The following is a 13,259-nucleotide window of genomic DNA, read 5'->3' on the forward strand; positions in this document are numbered from 1 at the left end:
GAGACAACAGAAGGGATTTACTGAAAAAGTCAAATAAGAGGCTTCTTGCACAGGAAACAGTAGCTGCCCAGAAATTTGTTCGGAGTTGAGCAGAGAGCTGGAAATAGTCTGGCTGCCATAGAGGCAAACAGGCTTGACTTTGTACATCTGCCAGGTTCTTGCTTGTATTCGACTCATTATATTGGGCTCGGCCATTGTTAAATCATGCTTAACTTTTGAAAATGTGCCACAGAGTTTGTCAGAGATGAAGATGTCCGCAGTCAACAGCACAATGTAGATGTTTTCTTCTTGGTAGTATTAAATACTCTATGGCTAATCAGTCTCTTGCATAAGTGGCAAAATAATGATATTTCTACTTTAGGTAATTGTAACTGACGTCAGTAGAAAAGCATTTTTATGTAGAAGACATTAAAAAAGAAAATGTAACAAAAATCTCCTAACTTCGCATCTAGCAGGCAAATGGCCGCTGATCATGACAGGTCATCATCAGTTTTTACTGTGTCATCAGAAGAAAGGAAAGTGATAATGTTGAATTATGGTTAACCAGTCTGTATAGATATTATAGTCCTCGGTAGGTTTTTCTACTGATATTGAGTTGTACAGTTTCTGAAAATAGATCATAATCAAGTGAATCCAGGCAGAGCAGCCAAAAGCAGAGAGCACAGACTAATGTAATTACCATAAAGAGAAAAAGATATATACACAGTGCCGTGCTGCTGTTTCAGCATTTCTGCTGCTCTGCATATCTACGTGTTGCTGGGAAAATCAGCAGCTGGACTCAGTCCCAGAAAAAAATGATCAGTGTGTCCCCAGAGGTTGGATGGATATGATTTCAGTTATAGTTATATATGAATTGGTTTGAAATAGCTATGTCTGATCTCCAATCAGACTTTAAAGTACAGTGTAACGTATCATCTACTGTCCGCGTGTGGGGGTTCCTTCACTTGAACAAGTTCCTAAAAATGAACCAACATTATATGAACAAGAACAATCCATGACGTGCACCTGTGCAAATCCCATGGAAGAGAACTGGTTGGGTGTATTTTTTTTTTTTTTTCTTTAAGGTGTCCTAGTGAATTTCACATGAAGCGCACATCACTAAACTGGCTAATCCCAGTTGTGATGGATGGAGAATTCTTTTTCATACAATATATTTTTCTTCACTTCTTCTTTACGGATCACTTCTTCTTTACAGCTGCCCTTTAAATCTGCTCTAATCGCTGTATTAAACGGCTAATGTGATTACAGCAGAAGATGAAACTCGTCTCCTGTTTTCTTCTTCTCTCCTTCAGGGTGTAACCTTGACAGCAGCCATTGGAGGTGCTGACATGCCAGTGGTAATCACCGTGCTGAACAGTTACTCAGGCTGGGCCCTGTGTGCTGAGGGCTTCTTGCTCAATAACAACCTGTTGACCATCGTTGGAGCTCTCATCGGGTCATCTGGAGCCATTTTGTCATACATTATGTGTGTGGTGAGTGGAACACGGCCTCGGTTTAAAGAAGAAAATCCACTGAAATGTCCCAGCACCACTGTTTGAAATCCTAAAGTAAAGCATTTGATGAGCGATAGTAGATGAGCACACACTGGTTGTTCCCCTCCTGTCCACCAGGAGGGACTCTAAGTTTATCATTATAGAAAGATAGTATAGTCCCTGTATTTCAGTAAAATCTCAGCTCTCAAATGTGTGTTTTACTAGAGGAAATTTCCCTTTCAAATTTCCCCAGTTTTCCACAATTTGCTGTAAAAAATCAGCAAAGTTTAAGCAAAGGTTAAGGTAATCATAAAACAGGGAATACAGAATATCTTGTCTCCCCTCTCAGGCCATGAATCGTTCACTGGCTAATGTGATCCTGGGAGGCTACGGCACGTCCTCCACCGGTACAGGAAAGCCCATGGAGATCACAGGCACACACACCGAGGTTAACGTGGATCAGACCGTCGACATGATTAAAGAGGCCCAAAGCATAATCATCACTCCAGGTAAGACACGCACAAATACAAGAACACACACATACTCCTACACACTCTTCAGAGGTCTTGAACGTGAGTGGAAAAACATGGTACTTTGACTTTGCCAGTCACTTTTCTTTTTTCTTTTTTTTTTTTTCAGCATTCGCAAAGTGTGTGTTCTGTTTATTTAACCTTTTCTTGACCCGTGTTACATCACCATTTTGCTAGGCTAATTGACAAGTCATGGTAGAGCGGACACACACACACATACAGGCACGCACACACTCAGGTTTCTGTGTGGTCGTCAGTCCATGGTAAATAGACATTCTACAGTGCAGTGTATATACGCAAGGTCAAGGGAAAATTTGATAGGATGTGAGGGTATGTTGGGTTTTTGTTGACAATTCAAATGCTACGTTCAAAATTGGCTCCAAGTTCCTTTTTTGGGGTTACAGCGAAGGGTCCAGCCTTTGTTCCAGCTACATGGGTTTTCTTCATTTCACATGTTTTCAATATTTGACTCTAAATACGTGTCTGAACCTCCCACTTGGACCGTTACGAGCTGCTGTCCTAAAACCATCATTGTGTGGCCCAGTGACGGTTCAGTCGTCTCACCAGACTGTTGTGAGCCAGTCACGGTTCCAAAGTGTTGTTTTACTCGCGTGGGTACATGTAAACACAGACTAAAGGCATCCAGCCTGCAAATTGGTGATTCCAGTCACAGCGCTGAGTGCCTGTATACAATGCAGTTTACAAGAATTGCAAAATTTAAGTGCTCACATGGTAGAGAGGAGTTAAAAAAAAAAAAAGTAAAATAAAGAATAATCCATGAAGCTACATCCAATGTAGTTAAAACATCTTTTGTTTTTTGCTTTTTTGAGACAGAATAAGAGGAATACCTCTGACAGCTAAAACCAAAAACAGGCCATAGAAATTTGGAGTTGGAAAGAGTGGGAGAAATGAAGGAGTGGAAATGAATGTTTGTTTGTTTTTTGGGCCTTTTCTTAAAATGGTCTACAAACAACACCACACCAAGATGAGACGGACAGTAAAGTGCTACACATTTCTTTGAACAATTAAAGAAAAGCATGAACCGGAGCTAATATGAGGATTAGAATAAGAAACAAATTGTGAGAGTAATTTTATAATTTGAGTGAAGGAGGTGAAGCTTCGACGCTCAGTCAAGGCGTCACAAAGCCTCTAAACCTTGAGTCTTGAAATTTCAGTGAAACCTTTTTCTGCTGTACTGAGAACAGGAAAATGACATGAAGTTATTACATCACATCAGCCAATGTGTGTGTAAGTAACATTTTGCTAATGACATCAGTTTCACCACACATACCGTCCAAATGCCCTAATCCTTTTCTCGGCTGCAGTCGTCAGTAGTCAGACTGGTATTGTTACACAGCGCCGGCTCTCAGTCAGTCCCCTTGTTTCCATTTTGACCATTCTCCCTAATTGAAGCCGTCACAGTCACTTTGCCTGATTGACATCTGTGGAAACGGTTAAGACTCTGCCTGATAAACATAAGTGTTTTCCTGGCTTCGTCTGGCCCATCTCTCCATGGTCTGGGTCCACTTGTTTTTCTTATAGGAGAAACTCCGCAGAGAATATTGGAAGCACAAGGAATGAAAGACTTGGGATGGAGAGGAGAAAAAAAAAGAGTGAAAACCATTAAATCATGGATCTGTACTGCAGACAGTCAAACCATGTTTCTTGTAGAGGGTTTTTTTGTTTTGGTTTTTTTTTCACTCTGCTGAGTTTGAAACTTTGTCATTTTGATTGGTGTGTAACAAGACAGTTTCTGACTTCTTGTTGTGACAAGGCTAGTAAACACCGCTGGACCGTTTGACGTGTGTTTGTGTGTGTGTGTGACGGTGTGATAAAAATCAAGTACCACACACCAGCTTTATTAAACATGAAAGAAATCCAAAACAAAAGAAGACAGAAAACATTGCCACCTATCTACAACTAAGGGTAAGTAAGTAAAAGTAGCAAGTAACTTGATTTTATATGTATTGTAAATGTTGAATTAAAAATGAATAATGAAAGGTATCTATTCGGAAGACATGAAGACAGCCCAGGAAGTACAAGGTCACAAAAAATAAAGTTACAGAAAGAGATTAAGTGAAATAAATGAATCACAAAAGATTCAATCAATCATTTGTAAGTTTCTTCCTCTGAGTCACAACCAGAACCAGTTCACAGACCTACTCTAGGACCGCTCACCTTTATGTCTGACCTCACACTCTAGTGGTGCTGAATCCTGATCAAATTCTGTTGCAACACTCTCAGAACAGAGCCAGCATCAATGAAACAGACATTTATTGTTTGTTTGTTTTTAACCTCAACTTAAAATCACTTCTAACGGATTTCTTTGGAATCCGGGCCATGTGTTTAATATTTAAGTGGTATTCCTGTCAAGACACAGACATGTACTATCTCTCTCTGCACTCTCGCAACATTAACAACATAATCATCGAACCACATTAAAGTTGCAATTTTTGTTCCACTTTCAGAATTTTGTCTTCGTTCGCCAAAGCTCCCAGCCGGTCGTCGGTGGACGCGTCTTACAGCGTGATCTACCACCAAAGTTTTCCACGTCTCTGCCACGATTGTCAACTCTGGTGTCGCCCAGCTCAAAGCTGCTCAGTTAACAGGGGCCTTAAGTCTTGCTGTTCTGCTCACACTGCTGTACATGACATTTTTTTTTGGTCCCCAGGCTGTTGTCATGTTGATGTGGGGATGAACAAATTATAAAACTGATCTCACAGTTCAGCTCACTGTTCTAGAGAGAGATCCGCGACTGGAGCAAATGAAAGCAATATTCGACTATAATACAGTCAACTCTGTGTGACCATTGTCGCCCCCTTTCCTGTCCCCGGTTTCCTGTTGCGCGCTCATTGGATAATCAACTCCTGCATCAGACTCGTCTCTATGGTGGTCCAACTTCAAACACATCTTGTTTTTGGATACAGTAAAATCAAACATGTTTGAAAACTGTCATAGCGTCTTGGACAGTTCATGTTGAGGTCGAGACGTGTCTCAGCACCACCTGTGCTGGACAAGCCTGTTGAGACATCCATGCTGATACCCGGGTTTTTGTCGCATAAGTTTGTCTCGAACAAACAAATCATTCCAAAAGTTGTGTAGACTGCACTGGGCTGTAAAATCAGCTCAAACTTACCTCTTGGTTTGTTTTTTTAGGTTATGGACTCTGCGCTGCAAAGGCCCAGTACCCCATCGCTGAGTTGGTGAAGATGCTGAAAGATGCTGGCAAGAGAGTCAGGTAAAGGGGCGATTTACTCTACACACAGACGGATAGATGGACAGCATAGATGGATGTACATGTCGATTAAGGAGGGGAAAAATAAAGACAACAATATTATCCAATACAAGATGTAAATTGTACCATGAAGGACAGAAAAGAAGAGTTGAGGTTTTGGACTGGATGACATGAAGATGATATAGGAAAGATAGGAGGAGACCTGTGTGCGAAAGAAGCATGGGAAAAAGGAAATGTGAAATAGACGAAAGGAAAGGTACAGCGGAAGCTTGTGTAATTGTCCTGCCTCAGTCGTTTGATCCTGGCTGTTGCAGCTGCTGCTACTTAGAGCATTTGTACTTGATTAGAGGAAAGTGGGTGGTCAGTGAAAAAGAGAAAAACCTCCTTCACCCTGATTTCTTGCTCTGTTCTGCTTTCTAATTCGAATGCATTTCTTCCGTTTTGCCATTTTGTGATTCTTCATACCTGCCTCTGTAATCCCTCTACACATCTTCTCTTCCTTCTTGGTCTTCATGTGCTTCTTGCCATTTCATTCCTCTTCCTTGGACACTGCAATATATCACCAGTATGAAGTTTGGAAGCACAACACACTTTCTGCATCTTCCCACTGTCCTCCCTGTGCTTGCAGACTGCACGGAATAACATGAAGTACAGAAACTGACTTTTTCAATCAGCAGCCACAGTCGCTAATAGAACCCAGAACCGACAGGCCATCTGCACCCTGTGTCCGCCTAAACTCGCCCAACAAATAGAAAATAAATCTCCAAATGGTGGTCGGTCACATGGCGGAGTGGCTAGAAGGGTAAAGGGAGAGCCAGCCACTAGAATTCAGTGGCTGGTGTTAATTTCCTATCTTGATTACATGACATGGCTAATTGAGTTTGAGAGCTGTGTATACCCAGTCACACACATGCACAGCAAGTAATAGATGGTGGAAGAGTGCAGTGGGAAGCGTGTGTGTAACCAGACTATAATCACAAACTTCTCTCAGCTCCAATTGTCTAAAACCTCCATCTTATTGTCTCCTCCTCCACCCAACTCCATTTATTTTGATCTCTCCCCAAGCACGTCAGGCATCTCCTCTCTCCCTTTTCGGTATTGAAAGGTCAGGTTGAAGTTAATGGTGGTTAATAACCCCGTCTATAGATGAGTGACTGTGACCAAGTGTTCACTGAAAATGAGCCTTTTGTTCCCTCAGGTTTGGTATTCACCCCGTGGCTGGCCGTATGCCTGGTCAGCTCAACGTGCTGTTGGCTGAAGCTGGTGTCCCATATGATATTGTTCTGGAAATGGAAGAGATTAATGAGGACTTCTCTGGTGAGATCAAATCTCTTTCTCATCTGTCTACGGACCTTCATTGAGAGTTATTGTCACCCAATATGTTTGATTTTGCGCCGGCTAGTTTGTAATTGTAAGTAATGTTATTTGAACCGAGCCAGACCGTTTCCCTGCTGTTTTCAGTCTTTATGCTGAGATGTACTAGCTGCAGATTAGTTTGAAATGTCACCCACTGTTCATCAAATAAAAATCATTGCAATGAGGCTGACAGATTCACAGTAAAAACTTTTTATGTGTTTGCCAGTAACATGGAAACCACTAGTTGTAGAAACATACAGTAATTAATTTTTCCAGAGATTTTTCTGTCAAAGCCAAATCTGTTGCATCTGGTCGAGCTAATTTTCATCATGTTGGATTTTCTGCCATTTGCATTTGTTGCATAAAAAAAACCTATTTTGGGAAACTTCCTCCACAATATTGATCCCATCATGCACCATCTCTGACTAAATGAGCCGTAACTCACTAGTCATAACCACAATCCTCAAAAAACAGGATAACACATTCTCCCATAACTGAATGAACTCAAATGTTTGTTGGCACTGTTATTCTAGGACATGACACATGTTTGATGAAATAGACGGTGACTTTTTTTTTTTTAAAAACCGTGACATAATTGAGTTTGAGGATAAACTGAACAAAGTGTCGTTGACTACCAAACATTATAGTGTAGCATAGAAATTTGATGCTATAGAAATGACCGAATTAAAAAAGATAACGGGAAGTCTGAGGCAAAGGTTGCGTTTTAGAAATAAAGAGTCAAATGTTGACAAAAATGGGTTCAGATAAATGCGATGTGAAATCATGGAGAGAAAGTTTGTAATTTTATGCGTTGTGTGTCCAATCAGAGACTGACCTGGTCCTGGTGATCGGAGCCAATGACACAGTGAATTCAGCCTCGCAGGAAGACCCCAACTCTATCATTGCTGGTATGCCTGTTCTGGAGGTCTGGAAGTCCAAGCAGGTGAGACATCTGGGACATGAATGTGTGATAAACAAGGTCGTCCCGAAGCCCAAACAGATAAAGAGGAATGGAAGATTTTACCACAACTGGACTGCTTTTTATCGCCACAACTGAATGTTACAGTCCACACCCATATGGGGCCTCCTTTTGAAGACACACACAAACCTTAAGAAATGCATGCTCACATTCTCACACACACACACACACACACACGCACGCACAGACACAGATTCTCACAGTTCCAGGTGCAGTCCCATCCTGATCCTATTAGTGGTGCCTGTGTCGCTGCGGAATGACGACATTCAGAGCATCGCACTGGCACAGATCCGAGATCTGGGATTTATACAGCGCTCCCACTAGTTTCCACACACTTTCCCCTGGGGAAATCAAAGAAGACATTCTACCTCAACACACACATGGATACAGAGAGACACACGATCAGGTGCACGGATAGAAACACACGGAGACGCTCAATTTGGGTTAACAAGAAATCACACAAATGCTTTGATATAGTCATTAATAAGTGTCCAGTGATGCATGCAGGAGTCATGTGAGCACACACACCAACATAAGCTACTTTTACATTTACTAGTTTTTGACTTTTGCTCAAATCCAACTCAACTAAAAGACTTCTATATTGAATTAACTGTCCAAACAAACTACAAAGGCATTTTATGTAATTAGATATCAAACTGATTGACACTCAGTGGTTTAAATGAAAACAGGTTTGTTAAATATGTTAATGAAGCAGCTGTTAGTAAGATCTGAGCCAAGGTGGAATTCAAGCCCACTTACAAAAATGGCTTTTTTAAATTTCAAGCATCCCAGTTGAAAGGAAAAAATCTACATCTACATTTCTACATGTAAGGTCAACAGACTTTGAGGTCGTTGAGGAGGAGATAATGGCAGGGATGAGGGGAAATTTCTTGTTGTACTTTAGAAAAGTTGGGATAGTTTAGACAGAATTTGCATCTCCTCAAATTTTTTTTTTTGAAAGCTTCTGCTTGAGTACTGTCATCTGTAATCATCCAATCAGGAGCTAATGAGAGTGTATCTGTGTGTGCACTGCATCTCCTCCCTTTCAGGTGGTTGTGATGAAACGTTCCCTGGGTGTGGGATACGCAGCTGTTGACAACCCCATCTTCTACAAGCCCAACACTGCGATGTTGCTAGGCGACGCCAAGAAGACTTGTGATGCCCTGCAAGCCAAGGTCCGCGAGTCCCAGAGCCAGTAAGGCGGCTCTGCTCCAAACAGAAACCCCCACAAAGAGCACAGTCAGAGTGAGAGCGAGGTAGAAGACAATGAGGCAAAGTTTTTTCCAAAATTATTTCAGCATTAAGATCATCTTTTTCTGACTGTGACTCAAATCAAGTCAGCAAAGATGATTGTAAAGGAAAAAATAATTGGCAATCCCTTCCTATGATCTATAAATAAAAGAAAAGGTTTGTAGTAAAAAAAAATAAAAATAGAAAATAAATAAATAAAAAGGCGCATGTGCAGTAGGAGCCAGGCAATGCAGATACTATAGTTTTTGTATAGTGCTCCCACTGTGGTAATGTACTTAAATACAGATATTTTCTCTCTGTGACATTTCTTTTATTTCTAGATATTAAGGAAGGGTACGTCAATTAGATCAAGTGCTTTGTATAATCTCTGGAACACCTGATAGAGTGTCATCTTATTATTAGACACCTATATTAATGTAAAACAACAATCAGAAATGCAGATGCATTGAAATGTTAGATATGTTAAAGTTCATTGTTAAGATATTTTTAGGAAAAAGTCGTTAAAAGGAAAATTTTAGATGAATTGGAGTGAATAACAAAAAGTAACAAAAGCAGTTTTATAAAGGTGAACCATCAGAGAGAAAGAGGCACTAACATTTTTCCACACTGTAAAGAGTCCCCGCCAATCTTTCGCTACAGAGTTTGTTTTTGTTATAGTAAGGCAATTAACGTTCCCTTTTATATAGATCTATTTGCTGAACTGCTTATGCCAGACACCATGTCTTCTCTCAATACCTTCTTTTCTGTACAAGTTAAAGAAAAAAAGCAGAATAGTGCAACATTTTTGTAAAGTTCTTTCAGTCCAAGTTTTATACTGTATTGGGAGATTTTTGTATTCGGTCTAATAATTATCATAAGCCCAGACAAGGTCTACGTGATCACGTTTTAGAAGCCATAGCCAGCCAGATGAACCTAGTCACGCCATTTGCTTTTTTTCTTTTCCCTTGAGTGCGTCTTGTGGCCTCCACCCATGCCGCTAGTGCAGCAATCACACATGGATCCAAAAGCAGATTTAAAAAAAAATCCATTCAAACCTTCTCTATCAAGCATTTAATACAATAAAAACAAATGGATGTGGCCTTTACAATTGAGACCACAGCTGCCCAGTAATGCTAGTAAAGACAGTACAAACACTCATGTAGCTCTGATAGTTGAATGGGTTTGATGATGTTTTTGACCCAAGTGTGTCCCATCTTCCTGTGTGGTTCAGATGTTACAGTACATGTGATGTTAGCCCTTGGCGTTTTGCGGTAAAGAAGGTTTTTTTTTTGTTTTTTTTGTACAAGTGAATGTGGCTCATCCACTCCAATATGTGTGTCCTCATTCTTGCTCTAGAGGGAAATGAAGGATCACTGTTTGTAAAGTAGGGCCAGATGTTAACCTGACATCTGTGTGAAGAGTCTAAAACAACAATGCAGTTTTTTAAATTATATTTTCTCACCACATTTCAGAATACATGAATTGTTCATTATTGACTGAGGATTTGTCTCAGGATCAGGATCTTTTCTTTTCCCTCTCTTTTGTTAAAGCCCAACATTTGCCATAAACATAAACTTGTGCCAAACATTCCCCATTTACACTCAACCTCGACAGTCTACGGCGCAAATATAGACAGTTTGGCTGCTGTATAACCCTTGACTTGTTCAAGAAAGGTCACTGACAAATTGACAGTAACTCCTACTCTACACTTGTCCTTATTCAGCCGAGTCAATCAAACTAAAAACACCTAACACCTCCTTGTTTTCACTTCACCTACTCTGAGTTTTTATGGTCATGATACAGTAAATGATTTACAAAGAAACGTGGTACATGGTTTGAGGAATAACAGCCCATGAGGTGACATGTCAGCAGCCTTTGTCATATTTAACAGTTTTACAAGTACTGTAAGAAGTTAGTTAACCTGGGACCTGATACGTTGACCATGACAACTATCCTACCTCTCCATAAAATGACCAATAGCTTTTCATAGGACCTTCATCAGACCAATCACCTTTTACTGAATCTACCGGAGGATGTCTAACGGACCAGTCAACTTCCATCAACTAGTCTTACATCCTAAAACATGACCAATTGCCTTCTGTTTTGTGTTCACATTGCATTTTTAAACCATCAGACCTCAGTTTGCTGCTGGCGAATTTACTGTATGTTGTGCTAGTGTAGAGCTGCAGATGTCATTAGTGTTCATGAGGGGTTATTGTTCTTACATGTCAATTAACACAAGCAATTGCAGTCCTTAGCGACTATTAGATTGAAAAGTTGGCTCAATATTTGTAGCTTGTCGCCATTTATGAGGTATTGATCAAATTAAGAGAGTTGGAAAATATTGAAAAATTTACCAATATGCCCCCTAATACCTTTTTGTTTTTTGTTTTTCTTAAGGAGAGTATTTTTGTAAAGCGGCATCATATTTGTGCAGAGCAACAATGGGTTTGTGAAGTTGTACAACGTTTCAATGCACCATGTTAAGGAAATAAAATGATGAAATGTACTGTGAATGTGTTTTTTCCCCTTCTTTTGTTTATCATGGAACATTTTCATCCCTAATAAACCTGTATTTACACTAGATGTTGCCTGAAGGTGTCATTTCTTTCCTGACACACTCGTAAAGGTGCAACTGAATTCCCTAATGGTAAACAAGTTGATCTGCACAGTTTCCCCTGAGGTCTACCACAGCTTTGATGGTAATGTTACCTGCCCAGTTTCGTGCAGCAGGGGTTTAAAACTCAAATATTTGCTGCAATTACCTGGATGAAGGATCATGAGGGGAAGGAGTTGTATCCACACTGGCACACATACTTAACCTGCGTAGTTCTGCTTTAAAGAGACCAAATAATGTAAACATATTGTGCAAAAGGATTTAAGCTTTAACAAAAGCAGCACCTTGAACTACATTGCACGGTTTTCAAGAAGGTACTCGCATTTTTACTTAAAGACAGTCTCATAAGAAATAAAAAAAAAAAGGCACTGAAACACAGCGGGGAGGCAGTTTCATTTTGCCATCCTGCAACCAGTGTCATGCAACAAGCATCTCTTCTATTCAAAAAATGAATACAATGGCTCTACTTTGATGAGGGATAGTCAAGAGAGGATGCACACGCTGGTTATGAAAAAGCCGCCTCTATAACCTCAAAGTATCCCTGTGCCACAGAATAGGATCGCATGAGTCCGTCATGAGGGTTGGGATAATGACTAAAATGTAAATATCAGTTTGTGTGACATTTTCACCTACAAGCGGCACTTGATTGCTATTCATCAGCGGAGAGTGAACTGGAGGTACTTAGATGGGGAGTGGTGCCTACAGAAATAAAGTAGATTAGTCCGTAGATAGATTTATGGAGAGAGGGATTGCATGTGTGTGCGATGAGGGTGGCTTCATCCTGTAACAAGTAGCACTCAGACAGGCTGTTATCTGCTCTCAGGCTGGAGGAGATCTGAAGAGAACTGTCACTCCCACAGCAGAGGCGAGATGCAGCGATAGTGATAAAAGAACGAGTTGAGAAATTACTAACAAGGATTGTGTGTGTGAGAGATCGCTTATCTTGTGTTCACCTTCTGTCTGAAATAGTTATCTTCTTGAATGTGAAGGGAAGTTATTTCCTCACCAATCTTCATCTAATATTTCTATATATTTATTTCTGATAGTGAAATATGCATCTGGAGTTTCTAAGGTCCCGACAAAGGTCATGTGCGTCTTTGTGGTGTGTGCATGTGTGTGTGTGTGTGTGTGTGTGTTAGAGAGAGAGTGAGTGAAAGAGCATGAAGATCCATGATCTGATAAGTGCTGAGGTGACAGCCTCCTCAGCTTCAGTCTATTGTCACACTGCCAGTATTTACCCAGAGCTCTGAAGGATAGCCAGCATGTTCCAGCCACAATAAGCCTCCATCCTTCCTCCCTACAAGGTTAAAGTTCTCTTTGAAAAAAAAAACTGTTTGTTTTGCCTGGCCTTGCATGCAATTTGATGTGGATGGTATTTAATTATTTATTTATAAGGAGAGTGTGTTTTGGTGAGTGAATGCTTTTGAAACTGTTTGATGATGAGACGAACTATGTGGATTCCATGTTTGATAAGGTCAGTGAGCATGCATCTACATGTGTGAGAGGAAAACACGCAGTTGTAGATGAAGTATTCAGATTCTTCAGATTCCTTCTCCAGAAATACTACAATATAAGAGTAAGTCAACACGCAATGAACCTGTGGCTCTTGGGGTCCCCGACAGTCAGACACCCTGGGGCCTGGGGCCTTGCTAACCCATCTGTTCTGGGTGTTATATTATTATTAGCAATATATAAAGCACTATGTGTTCTTATCAGGTTCCAATTCCACCATTTTTAATTCTTAAATCCTCTACACACTTCAGCATGGTCACTCCTTTCAAACTTCAGCTCAGCAGGACATTATTGGTTGTATTCAGTTTTTTCATATATTACATACACT

The 13,259-nt window shown here is 40.4% G+C and overlaps 1 protein-coding gene across 1 annotated transcript in view; it reads left to right on the forward strand.

Annotated features, from left to right (window-relative positions):
- nnt (nicotinamide nucleotide transhydrogenase) overlaps positions 1–11,388 on the forward strand; it is a 33,734-nt gene extending 22,346 nt beyond the window's left edge. The window contains exons 17-22 of the mRNA XM_056403455.1: positions 1,293–1,472; positions 1,822–1,981; positions 5,159–5,240; positions 6,436–6,554; positions 7,421–7,536; positions 8,622–11,388. Of these exons, the coding sequence (XP_056259430.1) occupies positions 1,293–1,472; positions 1,822–1,981; positions 5,159–5,240; positions 6,436–6,554; positions 7,421–7,536; positions 8,622–8,771 (807 nt within the window). The 3' untranslated portion in view covers positions 8,772–11,388. The remainder of the gene's footprint in view (positions 1–1,292; positions 1,473–1,821; positions 1,982–5,158; positions 5,241–6,435; positions 6,555–7,420; positions 7,537–8,621) is intronic.
- The last annotated feature ends 1,871 nt before the right edge of the window (positions 11,389–13,259 follow it).

This window comes from Seriola aureovittata, chromosome 18 (genome assembly GCF_021018895.1).
Source record: "Seriola aureovittata isolate HTS-2021-v1 ecotype China chromosome 18, ASM2101889v1, whole genome shotgun sequence".
Classification (NCBI taxonomy): domain Eukaryota; kingdom Metazoa; phylum Chordata; class Actinopteri; order Carangiformes; family Carangidae; genus Seriola; species Seriola aureovittata.